Source organism: Akebia trifoliata, chromosome 9 (genome assembly GCF_017979445.1).
Source record: "Akebia trifoliata isolate Shusen 1 chromosome 9, ASM1797944v1, whole genome shotgun sequence".
In the NCBI taxonomy this organism is placed as follows: domain Eukaryota; kingdom Viridiplantae; phylum Streptophyta; class Magnoliopsida; order Ranunculales; family Lardizabalaceae; genus Akebia; species Akebia trifoliata.
Genome location: NC_141383.1, coordinates 17,978,955 through 18,004,485, shown reverse-complemented (window position 1 = coordinate 18,004,485; position 25,531 = coordinate 17,978,955). Strand labels below are relative to the sequence as shown.

Below are 25,531 nucleotides of genomic sequence, written 5' to 3'. Positions count from 1 at the left end.
AACTTTAAAAACAGCAAATCTTTGTTCTAGGGTAGGTATATATCTCGAAACAAAAAGGTATGGTGACGTGTCTCTTCAACATTATCTAAGATTCCAATCTTAAATTCAACTCGTCCACTCAAATATTTGATAGTTTGGTTGTCTTCTAACCGTACACTTTCGTGAGTCAGATTCCATTTTTGTTTTTTTATGCAAAACAAAGCAAACTTTCTCTCTAAGATAGATTATAAATGCTCAAATTTCGGAAAGATTTGCGGGATACATCCATCATAAAACGGACCACCACATGCATCATCATCATCATCATCATCACATACCTGTAATGTACATGTATCACCATCATCATCATCATCGATCCTCTCTGTCATCTTCTACTCTATAATTGCGGAGATTTTCAATTTAGATTTGGAAGAACTCTGGCATTCTGTCAGATTTAGGGTTAGGGTTAGGGTTTTGAAGTAGAGGAGGAAGAACGATGCCTGCAAAGAGGATCGAAGGCATCGATGATGAGTTGCAGAAGATCATACATGCAAACATGGATAAGGCGCCTGCAAGGCGCCGTGCTCGTGAGGCCTTTAAAGAAATCCAGCTAGGAATCGATCATTGTTTGTTAAAGGTTTAGTTCAAATCTCAGTCTTTGATTTTCACTTATAGTTTTTCTTGTTTAAAATTGATGGAGAATGCGATTTTGATGTAAGATTTTAGTTTCAGTAATTGTTTATTACTATCTGCTTTCTAGCAATTGTTATGAAGCTTAATTTCAATTAAAAGTGGATATTTGTTTAAGTCTTATTTGCTTAGTATCGATTATGATCTATTGGAATATTACTTATTTTAGAGATTTTCAAAATTTAGCATGGACATGCTCACATTGGGTAAAATATATTAGATGGGTTATCTCGTGTATCACTATTTGGTTAGATATATTTGATACTCACTCGAACGAAACGACACTCTTTATTCTAAAACTCAATTTCTTTTGTAGAAAATAAATAAAATGGCCAAATCGTATGAAGAGGCTGATATGGAAATATGGGCCATATCAATCCCCAAAGAGACACATCCAACATTCTTCCACTTGATCTATATTGACATTAATTTTGAAAAAGATATTGGGCTTTAGATACTTTAGAAAAGATCCTGATGCTAAGGCCATACATTTTTCAAAAAGAAATTCCCTTTCTAGTTCTTTCTTAAGATGGAGATGTCACATTACTGCAAACATTTGTGCTGTCTGCAAGGCGGGTGGGAAATTTGTGGATCATGTTCTATCGCAAGTTGGCTAGTTAGATTTGGTCACATTTCCTTTGCTTGTTTGGTATCTATTTTTTATCCCTAAGTTGCTTTGATCCTTGATTGAGTGTTAGCACTTGACTTTTGCTTTTTGGCATTCAAGAGGAAATTAAGGTTGGACCCAGAATGGGCTCTGTGATCCTTACACTGAGACTCTTTGATTGAGAATACAGTTTCTTAAGAAAGAACTAGAAAGATAATGCTTGTTTTAAAAAAAATTATGGTCTTACTGTCAGGATCTTTTTTTAAAGTGTCTAAAACCCAATGAGTTTTTTCAAAAGAATTGTGTCTATATGGGCAAGTTGGAGAATGTTAGATGGATCTTTGGGAGACTGATATGGCTTACATTACCATGTCGGCCTCCTCATACAGTTAGGCCATAATTTGTTTATTTTCTTCTAAATAAATTGGGTTTTTGAATAAAAAGTGCTGTTCCTAAAGAAATTGAGTTGTTTTTTATTTGATTCTTTAATTCTTGCCTAGAGTAGATCTCTTTATTTTCTAAGAATCATAAAGCAAGAAAGACAACAAATAGGACGAAGAATGTGACGGTCAATATTTTGATGGATATAAACCCAAAAAAAAAAAAAACCAAATCTAATTATATTGTCTGAAGGTAAGTTTCTTTATTTTCCACATGTAATAATGGTTAATCTATCAGTCTCATCTACCTTATGTTGGTCTTGGGCTAGATGTTTATGGTTCGAGGTCATGAGTCGAATGTTTGCCAATTTTCCTTGGTGTGCTCTGGCTAGGTATATACATGATTCGATCAAGAAAGTTTCATCGTCTACAATTTGATAGGAATTGATTTTGTGCCTTACAGATATATATATTTTTTTTGATTGGTATTTTGTGCCTGACAGGTTACTTAAGCTTTGATTTATTTTTGGTGTATACAATTGTTGAAAAATTATCAGCTAAGTTTATGAAAGAAGAAAAAAAGCAATCAGCTACCCACTTTATCAAACTATAATCTTAGCAACAGCCCCATTACACTAACATGTCAAGTTTGAGGATCATGTACAACACTTGGCCTTTACATGCATGATGATCCCATTTTATTACTCTTTTGGCTCAATTCAAATGATTGAAACAGCCTACAATAACTCATGTTCCTTTTAAAACATGCTTGACATTCCACAGCAACTCAAGCTCAATTGCTCCAATTGCTCCAATTGCACATGCACATGGTGTGCTCCTATCTATCACTTAAGCTTACTTGTGTATCATTGAGCACCTTTTCCTAGTATATCTATATGATTCTTCTACACTTATTTGAATTATTTCATATCAAACAGAGGATGCTTCTGTGCCTTGTGGGACCTTTTGAAAGCTTTTATTTATTGCTTCAAGATTTTCACAGTAAAGCAGTCTCCTATCTATCACTTAAGCTTACTTGTGTATCATTGAGCACCTTTTCCTAGTATATCTATATGATTCTTCTACACTTATTTGAATTATTTCATATCAAACAGAGGATGCTTCTGTGCCTTGTGGGACCTTTTGAAAGCTTTTATTTATTGCTTCAAGATTTCCACAGTAAAGCAGTCTCAGTGCCATTCTTTACTGTTTAAATAATGCAACGGAATGATAATCATGATTTTGATAGTCGACCTTTCGTTTTTGGCTATTTTGCAGGTTCAATATGATGGGTTGAAAATGAAGGAGGTACACACCGTCTAATTTAATTCTTGTTTATACTATATGTTTGAGGTTCTTGTTTTGATAGTATATGATCATTTTCAGAAGTGTTCTTACATACATGAAACAATTTTATGTATTCTTTTGAAACATTGTTAGGGTTAATTTTATTTTAACATATCATACTGTCGTAAACATGTAACTTTGATAACATTCTTATCCTTAGAATTGCTTCTTCTTCTACTTCTTTTTTTCTGTTAATTTTCTGATTTTTCTTTTACTAGTGCAGTTAAAGTTTTCTAGGCTAGCACCTTACCTAGCCAGGACCCCTAGCGTTTGTAGCAGCCCCTATGTGGGAATCACTAGAAGATCTCTTAGTCTGTGGAACATTGGCCTATTCGTTGCATGGAACTTAATATATAGTGTATCTTCTAAGCACAAGTAAACTCTTTATAACATGAAGTATAAATAAATAGCCCCAATTTACTCATTTTATCCTATTCTTTCTTTTGTTCATGTTTTGGAACCCTTATTAAGCTAAATTCTTCTTCTTCTATTTGTATGAGGAATCTTTTGCTATGTAGAAACAATCCTCTCCTCTCTTTTTTCCTTGTGTATGAGAAGGATATGTTTGTGAAACACAAAAAAAATTTTCTCTTTCTCTCTTCCCCGATCTCTCTTTTTTGTTTTTAAGGTGGGAGTTGTGTCTCTAGATACTACTTTTTTCCCCTTGGTTCTCTTTCTTATTTTGTAACGAATCTCGATGACAACTTCAACTTTACTACATTTTTTCTTCTCCCTTTTTTCCAGACTAACCCTATAACTTTATTGCCATTCCTCTTCTAGCCCCCCTTTCCAAGAATAGCCCTTTAACCTTATATATTGCATTTCATCTTCTCCCCCTTGTTCAATAATACCCCTCCAACTTAATTGTCTTTGCTCTTCTACTCACATAACCCCAAACAATAGTGTGTGTTTGTATATCTTTATGGTGAGGAGATCAACACCACAAAAAATCAGCCCATTCTGAAACTTCTAACCCCATCAAAAGTGGTTTACAAGCTGAAGAATTGTGGACTGTCGATTTTTACTGTTAATTTGTAAACCACTTTTGATGGGGTTAGAACTTTCAGATTGGGATGATTTTTTGTGAGGATGATCTCCTCACCATAGAGATCGTTCTTCACAAAAAACCAGCCCATTCTGAAACTTCTAACCCATATAGGACAAAGCGTTGGCTGCCAAGCGGGACCCATATATGTGTGTCTGTGTGTCGGATCAGGTGACAACAGGTTGCAGTTGTCAGATCCATCTTAATCTAATGGTTGAAATATAAAAGGATAAAAACATAACATGATTTTTTCTCTCATGTTCAGCTCTCTCAGCCAAACCAGAAGAAAGTACTCTCTCGTGATTCCTATGTTCACGAACCAGATCTCCATTCGCCGCCCAATTATTTTCAACCTTAAGATTCAATCTGCTAAAGCCTTCAACCTTGAGAGTATATAGGATTTTTTGAGAAATAGAAAATGATGGAATTTTGGGTTGAAAAATCTGGAGTTATCAAACCCTTAATTAAAACAATGGATTGAAAGGGTTGTGCCGTTTTAGTTCTGTAATGGTTAGGGATTTCCCTCTGGCATTGCAAATTTTTTATCTGAGATGGCTGTGTGGAAAGTGGGAGAACCAATTGTGTGCTTTTAAGCTATATGGTCAGTAGAGAAACTAGAATCTTAGTAAAGGTCTTTGAATGTGTGATTGGTTACTTGGAGTTGGAGTACCAATACTGTGTTTTAGCTTTAGGCCCAGTTGAAAGATAAAATTTCATCTTGGTTTGTGATTTGTGATCTAAGTTAGTTACTTGCAGCTTAGAATTTGATCAATTTGAATAACGCACATTTATTGTTCAATAACATGCCCAAGTCATGAGTTTTTATCTGTTTTGTTGTTTCTCTTCATGTATAATTATTTTTCACCCATTCTATGATTGTAGTTTGATTGAATTGAGAAGGTAAGAGAACCAGCATTGGAGATAGAAACTAAGAAGAACGATTTTGCATCAAGGATGAAATCTAGATTTATACAAGTTTAGGAGGATTGATAGTATTTATGATGCTCTTCGAACACAAATATTTGCGTTTGCCTTCCATATTTTCATGTATTTTGGAATACCATGGAGCAAGACCTGGATTAGTAGAGTACCATCCATAGATCCATTTGTAACCAACGGTTTATAACATGGAGCAAGACTTCTATCTCATCTTTTCCCCTCCCTGAACCCACGAGAATTCCTTCCAGGGTTGGTTGAATAACTTAGATATGTATATCCCCTTTTCTTATAGTTAGAACATCCAACCAAAAAAATTATTTTCATGGTAGTTCACGATCAAGTTATGTAAGCTATTTTGACTATATGTTCTACAATCTTTGGGTATGTGTTTTGTTACTTCTCCTTCGAGCTTTGTTGCTTATTATTCTTATCCTTTAATTCTTATGAGTTAAACCAATGAAGAAATGAATGATAATAAATGTCACTGGGGATTTTGTTTAGGTAAGGGGGTGATGAAGGTTGGAATTTGATGCCAGATCGGTGGTATTACCACTTAGACTCTACTAAGTCACCAAATTGCCAGTTAGGCTTTTTGTAGGTGTCACCTTGCCTATAAACTCCATAGATTCAGTTATATATCAATCAGGCCAAATGCTTCAAAATTTCAAAATTAAATGCACTTGCAAATTGCCATAGACACGAAACTTCCTACCCCTACTTCTCTTTATTCATATATTTGAATTTTACATTCAATTATATTAACCGATTTCCTATAGAAATCATCCGTTCATTTTGGTAGCTGCTAGCATTTGATTAAGGCCATGGATGCTTTTTATGAGCTTTGTGATGTCCATACAATTTTCAAGTGAAGATAATAATTTATTATGCTTTTGTACAGTCGTATGAGGTGAACTCTAGAGGATTGGAAATTTTCTCTAAAAGTTGGCTTCCCAAAACTTCTCCAATAAAAGCAGTGATTTGTATTTGTCATGGTTATGGAGACAGTTGCACTTTTTTTCTTGAAGGCATGTAGCTATTGACAATTATATTTGGGCAAGTGAAAACTTGTATTTCTTTTCTAGTTTTACTATGGAAATATTTTCAACTTATTTTATCATATATACTATCTTCAGGAATTGCCAGGAAGTTAGCATCATATGGATATGGTGTTTTTGCAATGGATTACCCTGGATTTGGTCTTTCGGAAGGTCTTCATGGCTATGTTCCCAGCTTTGATAAGCTTGTTGACGATGTTATTGAGCATTTCTCCAAAATCAAAGGTGTGATACCACCTCTTTTAAATGTGACAATATAATGTAAATGCCTCATATGCATATCCTAAATGATTATATTTCTTGATAATCAACATCGCATAGTTTTCTTTCCATCAATATGGAAATCTTATTGGAAAAAGGGACAATTAGGGAATAAGATAGGGTACAAATAATATACATCTTATTAATATCTTTATCCTGTCAAGCATTATCTTGGATGTTGGTTTGTCGTTCTGTACAATTGAACAGAGAAATTTCTATTTCAAGGTGTAACTTAGACTGTGTTCTCGGGGTTTGACACTGTGCCAAAGAAAACCCCTCTATTTTCCTTAGAACCATCTGTAGGAAAACAATGGAGAAGAACACATTTTACCGGTATGGGTACCAAAATTTTCACTTATTCTCATCCGTTTATAGGATACATCATGATTTATAATTTAATAGAGAAACTCTATGTGAACATCCAGTATAATTCCTCGAGAAGTATCTGGACTAGGGGAGGCTTTGTTGTGAAGAATCAACCTTCTTGGCAACAAGTACCATATAGAGATCATCAGACTTGATGCCATCTAGGTTCAAGAGATAACCTCTTGACAGCATATTACCAAATGGAACCTTTCCCAACAGAAAATATATATAAATTTAGAAAGCTGAGAGAGAGAATGTGGTGTAAATTATATTCAAGCTTCAATTGGTGGATTTTTTTGGCCTATTCATGACCCTTTCCATAGATAGCCTCTGAAACTGTTTTTGGTAGAGAACCACATATGCAAGGACTTGTTTCCATTTATTTTGTCTGGTGACTCCATTTATATTAGTTTGCATAGAAATATTAAAAATGCTATTTTTTGTCTTCTTTTTGTTGTTGCATCTGCATCACAATCCTTTGATTTTGAGTGTGAATCCCAAGGATTTCGAGGTGTTAAACCTCGAAGCATGGGACCTGGGCCTTATTGTCTCTAAGCAGAATTAGGCATTTAACAATTGTATTATTGAATACAAAATTGGTCTATCATATTTGCCGACATCTTGCATGTCGGGCCCTTTTAATAAGACTATAGAAAGACTCAACGGAAGACTACAATTATGGAGAGAAGTGTTGGAGTCCAAGAGCTTTAGACTAAGTAGAACCAAGATCGATTATGTGGAGCGTAAATTTAGTATTGACTCCCTTGAATAGGAATGTCTAGTAAAACTTTTTGATTAGGAATATTCCAAACCAACCATTTTTGGTTTCTTGGGTCTATTATACATAGGAATGGAAAGATTGAAGAAGATGTTGCTCATAGAGTCAAAGCTAGATGGTTCAAGATAGTGCTTTCTGGAGTCACGTTTGCACATACCAATCAAATTTAAAGAAAAATTTTATAAGACAACCATAAGACCAGCTATACTTTATTAGAGCTGAATGTTGGGTGGTCAAGAAGCATCATGTTAATAGATTGAGCATAGTTGAGATTAGGATGTTGAGATGGATGAGTGGAAAGACTATGAAAGATAAAATTAGAAATGAACACATTCTAGAAATCTAGGATTAGCTCCAATTAGCGATAAACCAAGAGAGAGTCAATTGAGATGTTTGGACATGTTCAACAAAAGCTGACTACTACCCCAATTAGAAGGAACACTTAAATTTAAGGGTTCTAAGAAAATGAGAGGAAGGCCTAAAAGATTGTGGATTGAGATAGTTAAAGCAGATATGACCACAAGACAAAAGAATGTGGATTGAGATAGTTAAAGAAGATATGACCACAAGATTCTTTTAGCTGATGCCAAATTTTTGGGATAAGGCTTGGATGATGATGATAGAGTATGCTACTTGGTTAATTGTGATTTCCAATTAAACAGTTACAGATGAGGACATCTTTAAATACTAGAATAATTTCTAATTCTAATATCAAAATCTCTGTGTTTATTTTGGATCAATTTGGATGACAGAAAACCCAGATTACCAAAATGTCCCAAGCTTCCTGTTTGGAGAGAGTATGGGTGGGGCAGTTGCTCTAAAGGTTCACCTAAAACAACCTGATGCATGGGATGGGGCAGTTCTTGTTGCGCCTATGTGCAAAGTATTCTCCTAAACCTGAAATTTTATTGATGCCTTATTTGTTGGTGACATGTGCATTTTATTAACTGAAATCTTTATGATAGATTGCAGACAATATGATTCCACCTTGGTTAGTGGTGCAACTTCTGTATGGTTTAGCTAGGTTTCTTCCCAAAGCAAAGTTAGTTCCAGAAAAGGATATGGGAGACATGGCCTTTAGAGACGGGAAAAAGAAGAAGCTGGTTGTTTTCTACTCTTAACAGACTATTTCAAAGTTTAAAGTTTCAGAAAATGCTGGTTTGTATGACAGAACTCTGAATGCTGGATGCCTTCATGTTAGGGCATAAAATGAGTCGGATTTTATCTGAAATCCGAGTGAGCTGAATCTGAATTTAGAGGGTTTGGACCTTGGAGTAGACCCGAATAAAAAAAATTGGTTGATGTCCCGAGTCGGATCCGGGTCAGGTACGGATCCATCCCTACATCTGCCTTTATTGGAATGATATATTACTTTGAAAAAATATATTTTTTCTAGTACTTTAATATAACACGAATATAAAAGAATTATAATAGTAAATTCGAGTAATATGGCAATTAGAAAAGAAATATAGAAGGAAAATGTTGAATGGTCCAAAATTATCCGACCTGACCAATCCGAATCAAGTAATTTGGTCAGGTCAGATCTGGATTTAGTGAATGAAAAATGGATGGATATGGTTTTAGCTGATAGGATCCGAGTTGCATACGGATTCGGATGGGTGTGTTAATATGGATATACTCAGATCCGTCCCAAACCCGACCATTTTACCCTACTTCATGTTAAATATAAGAGGCATTTTGGTTCTGTCATGCAATCGCTAGCTGGGTGTGTTAATTTGCATATTGGAATTGCAATATGAAATTAACCCATATAATTTCTTGTCGTAAGTTTGTGATTTTTCTAATTACTTAAAATATGGCTTTGTTCTGTGATGGATGCAGTTGCCTTATAATGTTTTAGCATACAGGGATAAACCACGATTGCGTACTGCTGTTCAGCTACTTAGAACCACTGAAGAAATAGAACGTCGACTGAAAGAAGTATGAACTTGGCGTGCTCTTTTTAATTTTTAATTTTTAATTTCTACTTAAAATGGTCAGCATGGTAATTTAGAGTAGAAGTTTCTTCTTTAAAAACATTTAAAACTGACATACGCTTACACTGATTCTAAAAGAGGGCCGGTGTCATCCTCCTAAGCTATTTTATTAAGTTGTTAGACAGAACTATAATTTTTGATAAGCTTAAATTTTATTAAGAAAAAGGAGTCGAGGTGACCCCGAATTTACAAAAATTTAACAAAAGCGAGCAAGGAATGGAAAGAAAAGAGAAAATGGGTGATCCGTTCACCTCCAAGTTACAAACTGCATCCCAATGAAAAACAAAGTCCCTTTGAACTCTATGAACGCTCTTCCTCAGAAAAATAAAAGACCCAAAATAGACAGAATGAGGTCATTTAAAGATAATTCCTTTCCCTCGAAAATAAGTCTATTCCTCTCTTTCCATAATCCCCAACAAATAGCAAACGGTAGAAGACTCCACAAAAATGCGTTTCGAAGACTGCAAGTAGAAGACCCCAAGACCCAAAAAGCTCATTAATTGTCCCCAGAAAGCACCCAACTATCCCAAAAAGGCCTAGGAAGTGCCCCCACAATGCCCGTGCTAAAGCACATTGCAAGAGTATGTAGTCGGCCATCTCACCATCTTTTATGCAAAGAAGGCAACAATTAGGAGTTCGAAGTCCTCTTACAATCAGCTTGCCCAAGGTTGTAATTCTGCCCAATGCCTCTTGCCAAATAAAAATCGACACTTTGGATGGTACTTTGGCCCCCCCCAAATAAAAGATGCTGGAAAAACGAGTCGAAACCCCCAAGCTATCCTTGTACATAGAGCGTACAAAGAATTTCCCATCTTTTGTGGCTGCCCAACACCATGAGTCCTCTACCCCTGTCCCAACTGTAGTGTCCTCGATTACCTCCAACAAGTGCGCCTCATTACTTAACTCCCAATCATTGAAGTTTCTTCTAAAACCAAAATCCCAAGCCCTTTCACTAATGCCACCAACCAAGAAAGACTCGATTGGGCCTACCTTTCTTCAACGATAAAACATATAAGTCCGGGAAAAGCTCCATAAGAGTAGAATCTCCACACTACCTATCTTCTCAAAATCTAGTTCTATTACCCTTCCCCACCTTGAACTTAATATTTTTACCAAACAAGGGAATTCTTTTGGGGATGCCTCTCCACACTTCACTACCGTAGCCCCATTTTGCTTCCATACTCTCCCACCCACAATTCTGAGTTCCAAACTTTTGTTCAATCATTTTCCTCCACGAACTATGATCTTCTTCCTCGAACCTCCAAAGCCACTTAGCTAATAATGCCGTGTTCGTCTTCGAAAAGCTTCTAAAGCCCGGCCTTCCTTGCCTTTTTGATAAACACATTCTCTTCCAATTCACCATGTGGTACTTTCACCAATTATCCTTGTCGTGCCAAAGAAGTCTCTACAAATCTTGTCCATTCTCAATTTCACACTGCGAGGTAAACATAACAAGGAGAGATAGTAATTGGGAATACTTGCCAAGGAACTCTTGATTAAAGTTATCTTCCCCCCTTTAGACAAGTTCCTTGCTTTCCACGCGCTTAACCTCTTCCCCATTTTCCCAACGTATCCAACGAGCCTCGAAGCCCATTCTCCCCATCAAGTACTCCAAGAGAGACCAACTTACATTGTCATAGGCTTTTTCCAAATTAATTTTGCACACAAGTCCTGCTTCCTTTGATTAGTAAAATCTAGTCTTCAAGATGGACCAATCTTTTTTAATTGTTTTTCTAACTTCTCTGTTTCACTAATAGACTTGACCGCTTCAAAAGCCTTAACTATAGGTGATCAAACACAAGGGTTTAATATGCCAAATGCCGAAAATATAGTTTTAGTTTATCGAATTTACTACAAAGTTATGAATCCAATAATTCCCTAATATAACCTATACTAAGCAAACCCATGGGTTAACTACATTATTCTTAAGAAATTTTAAAAACACCGTTATAACTCCTAAACCAATCCAATGGGATGATATTAATCTTAAATCCACCTGGAAAATAGACGATGCTCAAAAATCTGAACAAAAGGAAAATGATTAAATAGAAACTATAGTTGAATTTCCAGACATAATTGTTGAAATTCGTTTCTCTCCAAATATACCAAATGACTATTTTATTTCCCGACCTTCGACTAGCTCTCGAAAATCAGAAGATTCACCCTCAAACATCACAAAATCCTTCAAATCAGTCCTGACTCATCTCTCCTATCCTGTGTATCCAACTAATAAACGACCAAGAGACAAAGATACAGAGTATGATCTTATTGAATCAGACTTCGGTAGTTTTTCAATTCAAATCAATGTACTTACCTCAACCATTCCTGAAAATACCTCTTAACACCTTTCAAATAGATAAAAAATTATTAAAAGAAAATCTAATTGCCCATCCCCTTAAAAATTGGTTTTTTTTAACAATTTTACTCTAATTGAGGAACAAAAAATTAAACAAAAGTGGTTTCAAGAAATGGGAGCAAATTGAGAAATTATTTTTCTCTTTGATTGGCTCAAAACATATATTAATCCCAAACAATCAAATTCAATATTTATGTTAAAAATAGAAATTAGGACTTGGGATACCACAAGAAATGAAAAAATAACACAAACACTTCCGCCATTGCGATCTCTCAAATTCTTTGAAACAGTTGCATCCCCATTAAAAAATGAAAAATTATTCAATAACGAAACTCCCTGCACTCAGAAAGATCTTTCCCATGTTATTGAGCAAAATAACTATACAAATTTATATCTACATACTTCAGGACAACAACTTCAAAATTGTACCTTAACTACTCCTTAAAGTCAAAAGCTTCAAAATAGAGAACATCCTCCTCTTCAACAAAAACAAAAAACTGATTAAAACCTCTTTTCTAATGTACCAACACTAACATTAAAACCTGTTTCAAATATTTCCAAAGAATTTATTGAAGAATTGCTAAATTCAACAACAGTCTCATCAAATAGAGGAAAAAAAAATATAAATGTACTTTCTACAACTACCAAAGATCTCAAAGAAGTTTCAATCCAAACCTCAAACTTTTTTGATAATCCATCCCATAATACTCAATGTTGTTCTCCACCTGAACTCAACAACTTTACTAGGCGCTCATTCTCTACAAAACCTTATTATCAACGATCTACGCTTGTAGATCTTCAATTCGAAGACACGCCTCCCTCCTACTAAAAAGTTTGATGGAAATACAATATATGAATGGAATATCGATGGACTATCCAAACTATAATTGTTTGACAATCTTAACTCTTATAGAAAGCATCAAAGCCTTATCCCGAATACCTAGTCTCAGCCTGAAGAACCTTGTTTGGTCGTCCAACCTTATCTTATTCCTTTGGTTAATTTACTTATATTAATAAATGAAAGTTGTTATTGGCATCCCAAGTTTTACTTATTGCACTCCAATTTTTTTTAATTATTTATCACACCCTAATCAAAGTTTAAAACACACCATTCAAACATTACAAAAGTTTGGTTCAAGTTATTACCTCAATATTACAAAGAACTATGACACATTCAAACAACTTCAGCAGCAGTTGTTTACAAGTAGGATTAGGCTCTATAAAATCCTAAATCTAACGAATAGAAATCTAAACGACAAAAGAGAGAGTCTTTTTATTTTTATTTTTTTTTATATATAGGTAAATCTGTTGAGTTTAGTCCCACATTGGACACTCATTGCCTTGTCTCTCTCCTTATAAGCTCTTGGGTCTCTCCACTCATTGCCAATTGATTTTGAGTTGGACCCCCAAACTTATCATGGTATCAGAGTGGGTTGTTTCTCCTCCACATCACCCGGTTCATATCTCCATGTGTTGTGGCTTGGTCCGGTCCACACGTGTGGGGGCGTGTTGAGTTTAGTCCCATACTGGAAACTCATTGCTACCTCTCTCCTTATGAGCTCTTGGGCCTCTCTACTCATTGCCAATTGGTTTTGAGTTGGACCCCCAAACTTAATAAAATCAACTGACCAGTTGAGATGATCAGCCACATTACAAGAACCAAAACAAAATACATAAAATTATGATGCTAGTTAGACCATAAAGCATCCTATCTAAATACAAAATCTTCAAAGAATACTCCTTTGAAGTCCAGATCCAATTTACTCCAAAAGAAGAGAAAGCCTAGTAGTGTTTCCAAAATTAAATGATGAAATCCCGAATCAATCCCATTAAACACTACGATTTCTTTCTCGCCAAGCTACCCAGCAAACGGTGAATGGGGTAATGTACCACAACAAAAATTTCTACCCGAGAAGATATTATGGTTCCACTCTTGAAAAAGCAACAAGATCGACATAGGAAACACCCAAGAGAAACTAAATAGACCCAAGAAATGTACCCAATTTTTTTGCACTAGTGGGCAATGAATCAAGATATGAGAAACCGATTCCCCATTCCCTCTACACATAAAACAAAAGTTTGGGCCAATAAAGCCCTTGATCATAAGATTATCAAAGGTAAGGATTTTGCCAGAGGCTGCCAGCTAAATAAAGGACACTTTCGATGGTATTTTGTGTCCCCAAATGGGACTCACTGGAAGGAAGATAAGTCTTGGATAGCCAACGACTCACGGAATGAGCTTATCGAGAATTTTTGTCCTTTATGCAAGTCCACACCCTCTTATCAATACCCAACCACTCCACGGAAGTTTGTTCAAGCATGGAAGTTAACTCTGCCAACTCCTAAATCTCCCAATCATTAAAACTTCTTCTGAAGCCAAGATCCCAAGAAATCCCAAGAGTCGAATTGTTCAAAAAATCGACAATCAGATTTTCCTTTTTCAAGGATAATGCATAAGCCTTGGGAAATGAATAGATAATGGAGAACTACCACACCACCCATAATCAAATTCTCTATTAATTAGTAAATAGCTCCGTTGTCATCATCAAAGCCTTATCTCAAATATCTGAGGTAGGCTAAATGAATTATGTTCCTCCAGTCAATTCTATCTTAGATTCATGTTATTGTTAATCCAAGGATCTTCAAATCTGCTCTACTTCATTCCACATCATTTTTGGTCTTGCTCTCTTTCTTTTAGAACCGTATGTCCCCATGTTCCTTTTAAGTGGGCTTGTTATCGATCTTCGTTGCAGATCTCCATCTACTTCACCTTCGTTTATAACCAAATGGGGCTACTACTACATTTTCATGAATATTTTCACTTATGATTGTATCTTTCTTAATGTTTCTTTCCCCATATATTTAATTTTTTATAAGTTCTCCATGTATTTATTATTCTTATTAGTTTATTTTTTTTAATTTGTTAAAACTTTATGATGTAACAAAAGACAATTGGGTTTCAACCCAAAGACGCTGCATCAGACATTCCACTTCTATATCTGCATCATCACACATGTCCCTATTAGTTTTACATTAGTTTTGGACCTTTCCTTGATAACTTAGAGATGGTATGATATGTTACAGGTTTCTCTGCCATTGTTGATCCTACACGGAGAGGCTGATGTGATAACTGACCCATCAGTCAGTAAGGCTTTGTATGAGAAAGCATGTGCTTCAGACAAGAAGCTCCTCCTTTACAAAGATGCTCATCATAGTCTTCTTGAAGGTGAACCAGATGAACAGATATCTCGTGTTTTTGAAGATATAATATCTTGGCTAGATGAGCGCAGCATCAGAAGCACTCTTTGTTGATCAATTGTGGCTTTTCATTTGTTCTATGAGTCTTTATTTTTATGAAGATGCAAGACAAAATACGTTACTATTATACAACATTTTCATTGTCACTGATCTATCAATAAATTAACTTAATTAATATATAATTGTAGTGATTTGTTTGATGTATGCGTGGCATTTCTAGATACCCATTAATTAGCCTTGTTAGCATGGTCTCCTTTACAATACTTGTTTCTGGTTGACCTCTAGTTGTTGCCCATCCAATAGGTGATGAGTAGGATTTCAAGTTTCTTAGATGCAACAGATTCAAGGCTTGGAGGCACATAAATCTCTTGAGATCAATCAGGCCATCCATCGTAATTGATTGAGCGTTGGAATTTTATATATGATCTGATAATATGTTTTGGGTTCTAGATTTTAAAAATGCATCTTTCCATCTTAGATTTTAGAAGTGTCCAACTTTGCATGAGGAATACGGTTATAAGTTGCATTGTCATCAACCTCTAGTCGAATTTCTCCTCAAAATCAGTCATCTTCAGTCCAGATTTTTTTCTCCAAAACCAATTTATTTTCAATTATTGAAGTTTTTTACCCCTATTTTCAAGTTTAAGATCCTATCTTCCTCAACCTTCGAGTTACAAGAACAGAACATGATTTTTTTTGAAGATTGATGGAATTTCAGATAGCAAAATCGAGGATTTCTACAGTCCATTGAAGATGACATTGAATCGGTTAAAAATAATGATTATAGAGTTTAGTAATGATTGAAGATTTTTACCTTCTTTCTCAATCCAAACATTCTATTTCCTTTCACCTTCAAACCCTAAGAACAAGCAGTCTATTTCCTTTCACCTTCAAACCCTAAGAACAAGCAGGGGCAGAATCAGGATTTTCTTGTAGTGGGGGCAAATTATGGTTAGTTGAATAGTTGAAGAATTTGAAGATAAATGGTTTTAGGGAGAAATTCAAAGGCTCCCTAAAAGTTGAAGAAAATGATATTTAAATCATTTCTAATTAGTATATAAGAAGGCTCAGTCAAGAGGCAATGTCATCAACAAAAAATTGAAGGGAGGGGGCAAAAATTGGAGGGAGGTGAGGGTGTGGGAGCAAATGGGGAAAGAGGTGAGGGAGTGAAAACAAATGGGAAATGTAATTAGTTGAAAATATATGAGTGTCTCAAAGTTCTGTGGGAGCAATTGCCTCACCAGCTCTTTACTAACTCCGCCCCTAAGAACAAGGATAGGATTTTTGGAGGAGAAGGATGAACTTTGGGATAGAAAAAAAATCAAGGATTTCTACATTTGATTGACGAAATAAATTGAAGATGAGGTTCAATAAGTTGAATCTAGAAGATAAAGGTTGAAGTTGAGCTCGTTAAGTTGAAAATGACAAAAATTTTATCTGAAAAAGGGTAATTAAGAGATGTTATTGGCACCCTTACTTTTGCTTATTACACCCCAATTTCTTAAATTATTCATCACACCCTATTTAAAGACTAAAACACACCATTCAAACGTTATAAAAATTTGGTTCGATCTCTCATCTATTCTCCACTCAACTCTTCACTTACAGTGGAGCTTGTGAAGTCGAACCACCAGCTTCATCTTCTTCTCCAGCGACGACAAAGCACCTTCTCCGGTAAGTTCCTCTTTCTCTCATCTTCAACCGTTGGCCTTTAGCCAAAAAAATCCTTGATTTTTTTTTCTCTCTCCAAATCATCATCTTCAAGTTCTTTAATTTTCGGTAAATCCATTTTAGTCTAATCAACCTCATCATTTTCAACCCTCTCTTAACCCTATCTAGATATTCATTGGTTTTTTTAAACCAAAATCCCATAGTTTTCTACTTCCCTAAAACCCTTTATTGCTTTGAGTTTTGAAGGTTGAAGTAAATAGAACACTAAAGTTGAAGATGATTAGTTTTGAAAAATGAGAAATCAAAGGGTTGAAGTAGTTTTGAGGTCATTTTTTTTTTTTTGTGTTTATTTTTATTATTGAAAAACCCCAAATTTCAGATTTCTTTCCCCGGGTCCAGTGATGGTAGTTCTTCAACTCCAGTACCAAATCGGATATTATTGAATATCCGCTAAGTTTATTGGATTGGATATTTGGATTTTGGATATTGAATTTGTTATGTGCCTAATTGTAGGGACGGGAGTAGAGTAGTTTTGAGTACATATGATGTATAGAATATATTCCTAATAAGTGGTAGAATACTTAAAATAGGTTGGGTGCATGGGATTATAATCTGTATTGTGGGAGAAGTTGAGCTGTGGGTAGTTAGGGTAGTGTTTCTCTTGTATTTAAATTCATTGTGAGATTAATGAAAATATGCAGAGAATTATTATTATTAAAAGTCCTTTGGGATTTGGAGATTCATCATCTCGAATTGGTCGCTTAGGAGGTCTGATCTCCCTCGAACGAGATCAATATCAATCTTTTTCTTCTTTTTATTATTTTTTGTGATCCGATTTAATTAGGTATGTAACATAATTTTTTTTTGTAAATTATAAATCAAACTTTTATTAACAAGAAAATAAGATGGAATATTATTTTGAATATCCATCGGATTCCGATTCAAATTCGGATACTGAATTTTTTTTAGGATTCGAATTCAGATGTGCCTATATGTTCTTCAAACCTTTTGATCGTGACTTAAAAAAGTTTTATTTTTTTATTTTTTTGAATTTTCTATTTTTAAAACTGATTTATGTCATGAAATCTAGAGGATTGAGGCGTTATTGATTTTTAAAGTGACTCTATCTTGTCCGTCCAAATTCATGGTAGGGAGCTATAAGGAAAAAAAATTACCACAGGGAATCCTGTCCTGCAAGCAAGCAAGTAAAACACCCCTTTAAAGAGAGATGTCTTGAGACGAAGAAATCACAAGATTATTCAGAATCAGATGAACAGTGATGCAAATGTTGAAGGATCGGGGATACCTAATTGGAGATCTTGAGATCAACATGACGAGAGCCGATTTCCTAACCAAATTTTTGCGAGAATTGCAAAAGGGAGGATCTTGTCATCAACAGGACCAAACGTGGCGATGATTCTGATCAGGTCTCAAATTCAGTCATTTATTCATAGATTTTTGGGGTTCAAAGAAGTGAAATTGAAACATTAGTATTAGATGCTAGAATAAGATATTTTTATTTTAAGGATGATTTGAATCAAGTATTTTGCAGAATTTTGATTGATGGATGGTCATCAAGTCAGAGTACAAGGTTTCGAATTAACACACAATGGAAAAAAATTAACTACCTTAAAATCAGGACATTACCATCAAATCCCACATTAAATTATATTCACGAATCACCAAATGACAAACAACCATAAGGCCAAAAAATAAAATAAAAATCAATGGCTAGGTTATGTAAAAATGCATTTTTTGCACGTTTTATTTGCTTAATGTTTTAAATGTGACCTTTTTCGAAAAAAGACAACAATGTGGTTTTTAGGACTGTGGCAGATATGGTACATTTACTATTTTCTTACTCATGGTTTGACCATGAAATGTACAAGATCGGTAGCTTTCTTTCATTCCTTTTGTTGGTTACTCAAGCACATTTACTTTATGTTTAGTGACTTTGTTAACTTTCCCTAGTTTCTGTTCTTGTTTTTTTATTCCTTCATTGAACAAGTATGTTATTATTTACTCTCAAACAGGAGGGATAAAACTATTTTTTTCCCTAGTTTCTGTTGTTATTTTATTCCTTCATTGAACAAGTACGCTATTATTTACTCTCAAACAGGAGGGATAAAACTATGAATGTGTTTTATGGATTTTTTTGCAATAAACCGTTGCTGCTCACACCTTATGTTTTTAATTTGAAAAGAAGAGGATGAAAGAAAATATATGTATTCTAATAAGCTCGATACAGGAGGCAGAGCTGCTGGTCAACATCAAAGAGCACGTTCTAGTTCCCGAACATCAGGTGCTAACTGCTGAAGAAAAGAAGGCTTTGCCAGAGCGGTATACTCTAAAAGAAACACAGGTGCTAACTGCTGAAGAAAAGAAGGCTTTGCCAGAGCGGTATACTCTAAAAGAAACACAGGTTAGTGCTGAGCTAGCATAATATTATTGATTCATTTTACCTGGTACATTTCGTTTATTTCATTTTTGATTTGATACATATGTCTATTAACTATTAACACATCATTCTATTGATGTTATCGTCCTGTTTACTGTGAGTAAAATTATAAGCTTATTGTGTAACGAGAAAAATGATGGTTAAATATCATGATGCTTATTAGCTGGGTAAGTGATGAGTATAAATCTCTCTTCTAGTCAACTCAAAAAGTGATGCTGGGCAATAGGACAACTTTTTTTTCCTCTTAATCTCTTGATTGATGGGGACTACAGCTAGGGTTTGGAATGTGGTGTAAGACTAACTTAGGGCTTGGGTTTAGGTTTTGGATTTTCAGATAGCCTAGACTACTGGAAAAAGATCCTAAATAGTGCTGTTCACATGTTTGGACAGTGGGATTTAGGTTATGTAGGAAGTGGCTCAAATAAGAAAGAAGGAAAAAGAGGAACATTTTCTTTACTAACCTAGTAAAGATTTTAAGCCTTACTAAGGGTCATTTTTTGCTCCGATGGATTTCCATATCAGTAATCCAACACCACAGCCCTCTAAGTTCCATTGAAAAATTTGGATATAAAAAAAAAAAAAAAACAATTTTCAAAAAACAATTTATTTTGAGCTTGATCCAAGGTTTTGAAAATGGATAGTTACCGAACTTCCTGTTCCCCCTCCTTTTGGCTCTATTTCGACTCGGAACAAATTCCAGGAAGCATTCTAAATTTCAGGACAGCCATAGAGAGAGACATTAAACCTGAGTCCTCTATCTCATTCCCACCACAAGGAGAAGAGATCGGAGTTTTGATGTCGCAAGTGATGAGGAGGTTAGTTCCAATTTGGATTCAATCATTTCGACTTGTATGGAAAGAAAAATTAAATGGTATTATATAACTTTTTGTAATATTTTGTGTTTGTTCTACTGTTTTGATTACATAATCACAAGAATATTTTATTGAGGCATGATTGTCGATTTCATTTGATTTAAATTTTTGGTATATCCCAATTTTTTAAGGATTGGGTTATATCTTCAAAAACAAATTCTTCTGTGTTTTTATAAAAATTTGTTCATCATTTTTAGGGATCTTTGAAACTCTAATTTAATTGGTGGCTGGTCAACAACTTACTGTTAGATTTACCTTACTCGTACTAGCCTTACTGTGCGACTAGGAAACCTCGAACCTAATTTCAAAAAGAGTTTTAAAAGAAGATTAAAAATTTGGCAAATTTTTACAAAGATTATAGGCAAAATCAAAAGATAATCTTTGCAAGCAAACAGTTCAAATAGTGAATAGTGAATAGTAATTTTGACTTTTGAATGGTATTTTTGTAGAATCAAAGAGAAAAACCAAGAGGCTATCTCAGACTATCGTATAGATAATCGGTCGGAAAGCTTTGGTCCTAAGGTGAAGGAGCCTTGTGTTTTCTATCTTTGACTATACAAAGTACAAAAATTTACACGAAGTGTGTGCTTGTGGTGTGTACAAAAACTATATTCATATATATGGCAAAATATTACAAAAGGTTATATAATACCTTAATTGTTTAGTGTTGGTCAAAATTTAGGAGTAGAGGGTTGTTTAGTGTTGGTCAAATTTGCTTAAGATATTTATTTTTTGAGTGAGGATATTCGATTTTGTCTATTAATTCTAGCATTAATTCCTCATTTGCTGTGAGGACACTTATTTTTGGATTTGAAAAAGATGATGATAAACTATTAGGTAGATGTCAGGGGCAAGGACAATTGTCATCAGAGGTTTCAGTGATATTTGATTGTTTTTCATTATCTGAATTTTCAGAGAATCTGATTTCGTTTACTTTTCTTTTAAAAGTTTTTAAATGGCATTTGTTGGCAAAGTGCCCGGGTTGACCACATTTATATCAATTTCTTGATTTTTCCCTAGATTGGTGAGTTTTTTGGAAGAAAGGTATTCTTTTTAAAAAGGGTTTATTTTAGTAATAAGGAGCATCATTTTTTTTTTTTTTTTTTTTTTTTTGAAAGGTTAGCAGGGTTAAGGCAGACCCAGACCAGTATAAGAAGGGGTTCAAGGGGTTTGAACCTAAGACCTTGGGAACAACCTCCACAAAATCTTACCACTGAGCTAAGTGGTCCTTCTTTTAATAAGGAGCATCATTGGTTGTTCTTTGAAATTGTTTTCTCTTGGTGTATGACCTTTCGGTTTTATTTTTTCTCCTTGAAGGGGTTACAATTGGATCAAATCCAAATTGATAGCAAAAATCTCCTAATTCTTTGCGAGATTTTAATTTCATGTCTGTACATAATTTTAATCCTGTTATATTTATGTGTTGAATAATTTCTCCCATGGTGAATTGATCATAGTCTAAGATCCCATGAGCTGATGATAGGGTTAGGGATTCTTTTACCTTTTCTACAAACAAGGGAGGAAGACCAAGATAAATTTTTCTTTCCAAAAAGTTTCATATGGATTATCTACTTTGTAAAGTTTTGAAAAGAAAACTTCTTTGTACCATCGGAAATCACTTAAAGTATGACATTTTAGATTCATTAGTTCTCTTATTTTTCTATCAATATCATCTACGTTTCCTATAAAATAAAGTATTATGTTCATAATAAGAGAGGAGGTAGTCAGGTTCAGGTTTTTCATATGTGTTTAACATGACTACATCTTCTTTATTTGTTTTGACAGCGTTTAGGATTTGATTTCGTTGGATTTCTAAACAATATAGATTCCACCAGCCGAATAATTGGCCAGTAAACCCAGAGGTTATAGCTAGGCAAATGTTTCTTTGAAATTGTTATGCATGTAGCAGGTACTAGCATGTCATTAATGAGCTACATGTATTTAAAATTTGATATTCAGACATAGCATCTATATTCCATTCATATATGGTGTTACCATCATATTTTTTGGTTGGGTTTGTAGATCCTTCAAATTGAAGGTCAACCGGGGTTGGTCTTCTATAATAATTTTTGTTTGATTTATAGCGTTTTATATTGAGATGGAACTATTCTATTTATTGCAGGAGGACAACGAGTGTCTCTTATGTCGGATGAACTATCAGATTCTGATTCAGAAGACTGTGTTTGGTGTAAAGAGGAGCTGTCATTTATAGGATTTGAAAGAACATTTACGATTTTTGAAGAATCTGTTGATTTTGTCCTATTAAGAAGTTCAACAAATTCTTTAGAAAGTTGTGTAGGAGGGGTCTATGTTTTTTGCAAAGGGACATTTGAGAAAGGGTTTTGACTTATCCTATTAGGTTGGGTTTTAGCAATTTGAGCGTTATGATTTGGATTATTCTTTTGGGGAAATTGAGGTATTTGTATAGAATTTAGGTTACAACTTTGGAGTTGCTGTCTTAAAGTATGCAAATAGAAATTGGTATAATTGTTTTGTTCGATTATATGAGATAGATCTTTCTGTGAGGTAGGTTCTTTTTTGAACATTTTTTTTTTATTTGATTGGGGTAGCTATTATTTTTAAATGTTTCAAAGATCTGAAAGGGGGTAATGTTGAAATGATTTTCTCAATTTTTATTGTTTTCCATGTTTTTACATTATTTTTTAACATGCAAACTAAGTTAGCATGATTTAGGTCTGTTTTAGTTTAACCAGTCAAATAGATATATATGGTTTTGGGTATTTTCTATTTCTGTAAACCAATGTTGTTCTTTTTGGGAGAAGTTTGAAAAGAACCGTGTACTCAAGGGATGAGACAGTAGGTCATTTTTTAATAAAGTTTTATCTATTTGGAATGTATTTTCTTCTATAAGGGAGAGTACATTGATTTGTTTGGGTGGACTTCTGAAGTCTGACTCTGTTGGATTTTATTCAAATTCTCTTTCTCTATTTTTGTCAGTGGAGTAAACTGGGTATGAAATGTGGGAGGGAACAGTTCGATATGTTTTGTTATCTATAGACCTAGGGTTTTCGGAGGATGTAGAAGGTCTTGAAGTTGATGGTTTGGATATGAGATGAGAATCATTATTATCTTGTCTAGAGAAATTTATTTCAATTGATCCATCTAGTTTTTCTATTATGGTTTCTACTTGTTCATTTTCTTTTGGTTTTGGTTCTTGGGCTGTTTTTATTTTCCAATTGGATTCTACGTCCATTTCATTCCAAGTGATTGGTTTTTAAGGTAGCACTTTGTTTCTAAAATTTGTGAGGAATAGTGTTGTAGTTCCTGATATTTGTCCTATATAAGCAACATCAGGGACTATTGTGTCCATTACTTTGTAATAGATTCTATAGATGAGAGCTATGTTTTCTGAATGAGGCATGTCGAAGTCTTTGGTGTTTATTCCTATGGTTAAGGCTTTGGCTGTTGTACGATCTGTTAAAGAGAGTGAAGTATGGGAGACAATTGAAGAAGGCTGGGCCATCATGGAGGTTTGCTTCTACCATTCCTATGAGTTGGTCTTTGAATTTTCTATGTCGTTTATCACAGACATAAACAAGGGAGGTTGTATTCAGGCCAAACCTTGTTAGGGGTTTTAAAGCAACTTGAATACATTCAAAATGGATATATTTATGTTTTTGTTTGAGTTTGTCTATAATCTGTTGGGAAAATATTTGAATATTTTCAGCATCGTCTAACATTTTGTGTTTGTTCTATTGTCTTGATTACATAATCACAAGAATATTTTATTGAGGCATGATTGTAGATTTCATTTGATTTAATTTTTGGTATATCCCAATTTTTTAAGGATTGGGTTATATCTTCGAAAACAAATTCTTCCGTGTTTTTTAGGGATATTGTTTGAACAGTGTTATCGTTTGAAGAAGAATCATTTGATTTTTTCTTAAATTTTTGTAAAAATTTATTCATCATTTTTAGGGATCTTTGAAAACTCTAATTTAATTAGTGGCTGACCAACAACTTATTGCTAAATTTTAAAAAGAATTTTGAAAGAAGATTAAAAATTATAGGCAAAATCAAAAGATAATCTTTGCAAGCAAACAGTTCAAATAGTGAATAGTGAATAATAATTTTGACTTTTGAATAGTATTTTTGTAAAATTAAGGAGAAAAATCCAAAGGCTATCTTTGACTATCAAATAGATGGTCGGAGAAGGAGGCTATCTCAGATTATCATATGAAACAAATAACATGGAGTTAAAAAAGGTCAGCTTTGATATCGTGATAAATTTGGGGGTCCAACTCAAAATCAATTGGGAATGAGTAGAGAGACTCAGGAGCTTATTAGGAGAGGGACAAGGCAATTTTAGGAGAGGGACAAGGCAATTTGTGTTTGATGTGGGATTAAACTCAACAAAAAGAATGCCATGTGTTACAGACACAAAAGTCCTTTTGAACATATTGATATTGACCTGATAATTGACACCTATACTCAGTACTTCAACAACATTGGTTTTTTTTTTTTTTCCTTTTTTAAACCCTTTCTTTACTTGGTAAGATTTTGAGTCTTACTAGGGAGCGGATCCTCTATTCCCTGTAGTGCAAATAGACAGTTGAAAAGTGATAAATTTGGGGGTCCAAGTCAATCAATTGAGAGTAAACTCACAACACACGTTGGTCGAATTGGGCTAAGCACGTGGATATATGAACTAGGTAACATGGAGGAAAAAAAGGCCAGCTCTATTATCATGATAAATTTAGGAGTCCAACTCCAAACTAATTGGCAATGAGTGGAGAGGCCCAGGAACTTATAAGGAGAGAGACAAGGCAATTTGTATCTGACGTGGATCTAAACTCAATAAAAAGAATGCCACGTGTTACAGGCATAAAAATCCTTTTGAAACTTTGGGTTTCAGTGATTGTTATTTTTGAAGTCATTGATCAAGTTTAAAAAGATTGTTTTTTTCAAATATAATCTAAATCATGATCATCACATGAATGATGTATTAAATTTTATTTTTAATTATAGTCTCTTCATTATTGAGAGATTACTACATAGAACTGGAAAAAAAAAAAAAGTTATAGAGGATCTACTCTTGCCTTACTAAGGGTCGTTTTGCTTAGATGGATTACCACGACAACAATCCAACACCACAACCATCTAAATTCATCGAAAAATTCAGACAAAAGAAAAATAAAAAAATAAAAAATAAAAAAATTGAGTCTACCTAACCTTACCAAGTTGGGATTTCACCCTCACTAAGGGCTCTTGGGCTAACCTTGTGGCATCCAAAAACACAATCTGATACTTCAAGGTTGTAGAGGAAAAAATTCTATAAACTTAAAAAAGGAAAATTATTTTTTACGTTCGAATTTCAATTTTAAGTTTAGGAATTAAGTGGAATTTCGGTAGTTGTCCATTTTCAAAATCTTGTATCAAGCTCAAATAATAATAATAATAATAATAATAATAATAATAATAATAATTTTTTTTACTTGAGTTTTTCCAAGA

General features: G+C 34.3%; 1 protein-coding gene and 1 long non-coding RNA gene across 9 annotated transcripts; both read left to right on the top strand.

Moving 5' to 3' along the window:
- Nucleotides 1-271: 271 nt before the first annotated feature.
- LOC147394474 (alpha/beta-Hydrolases superfamily protein) lies at nt 272-15,319 on the top strand. The gene is made up of 8 exons (XM_086453434.1): nt 272-616; nt 2,935-2,964; nt 5,886-6,012; nt 6,121-6,267; nt 8,200-8,330; nt 8,413-8,550; nt 9,290-9,388; nt 14,885-15,319. The coding sequence occupies exons 1-8, from the start codon at nt 476-478 to the stop codon at nt 15,110-15,112; spliced, it is 1,041 nt and encodes a 346-aa protein (XP_086309560.1). The 5' UTR covers nt 272-475; the 3' UTR covers nt 15,113-15,319.
- A 1,276-nt stretch (nt 15,320-16,595) lies between these two features.
- On the top strand, nt 16,596-22,562 carry LOC147394473 (uncharacterized). 8 transcript variants are annotated; one of them, XR_015181490.1, is made up of 5 exons: nt 16,596-16,732; nt 17,881-18,156; nt 18,978-19,091; nt 19,907-20,002; nt 22,182-22,562. It is a non-coding gene; the product is annotated as an uncharacterized LOC147394473 (long non-coding RNA). The 8 variants fall into 8 exon arrangements; XR_015181487.1 differs by having other exon boundaries at nt 19,888-20,002; XR_015181485.1 differs by having other exon boundaries at nt 19,829-20,002.
- The last annotated feature ends 2,969 nt before the right edge of the window (nt 22,563-25,531 follow it).

Coding starts and splice junctions, on each gene's coding strand:
- LOC147394474 (XM_086453434.1), top strand. CDS start 476: ATGCCTGCAAAGAGGATCGAAGGCATCGATGATGAGTTGCAGAAGATC. Junction 6,013..6,120: donor TTGCACTTTTTTTCTTGAAG/GCATGTAGCTAT, acceptor TACTATCTTCAG/GAATTGCCAGGAAGTTAGCA. Junction 6,268..8,199: donor GCATTTCTCCAAAATCAAAG/GTGTGATACCAC, acceptor TTTGGATGACAG/AAAACCCAGATTACCAAAAT.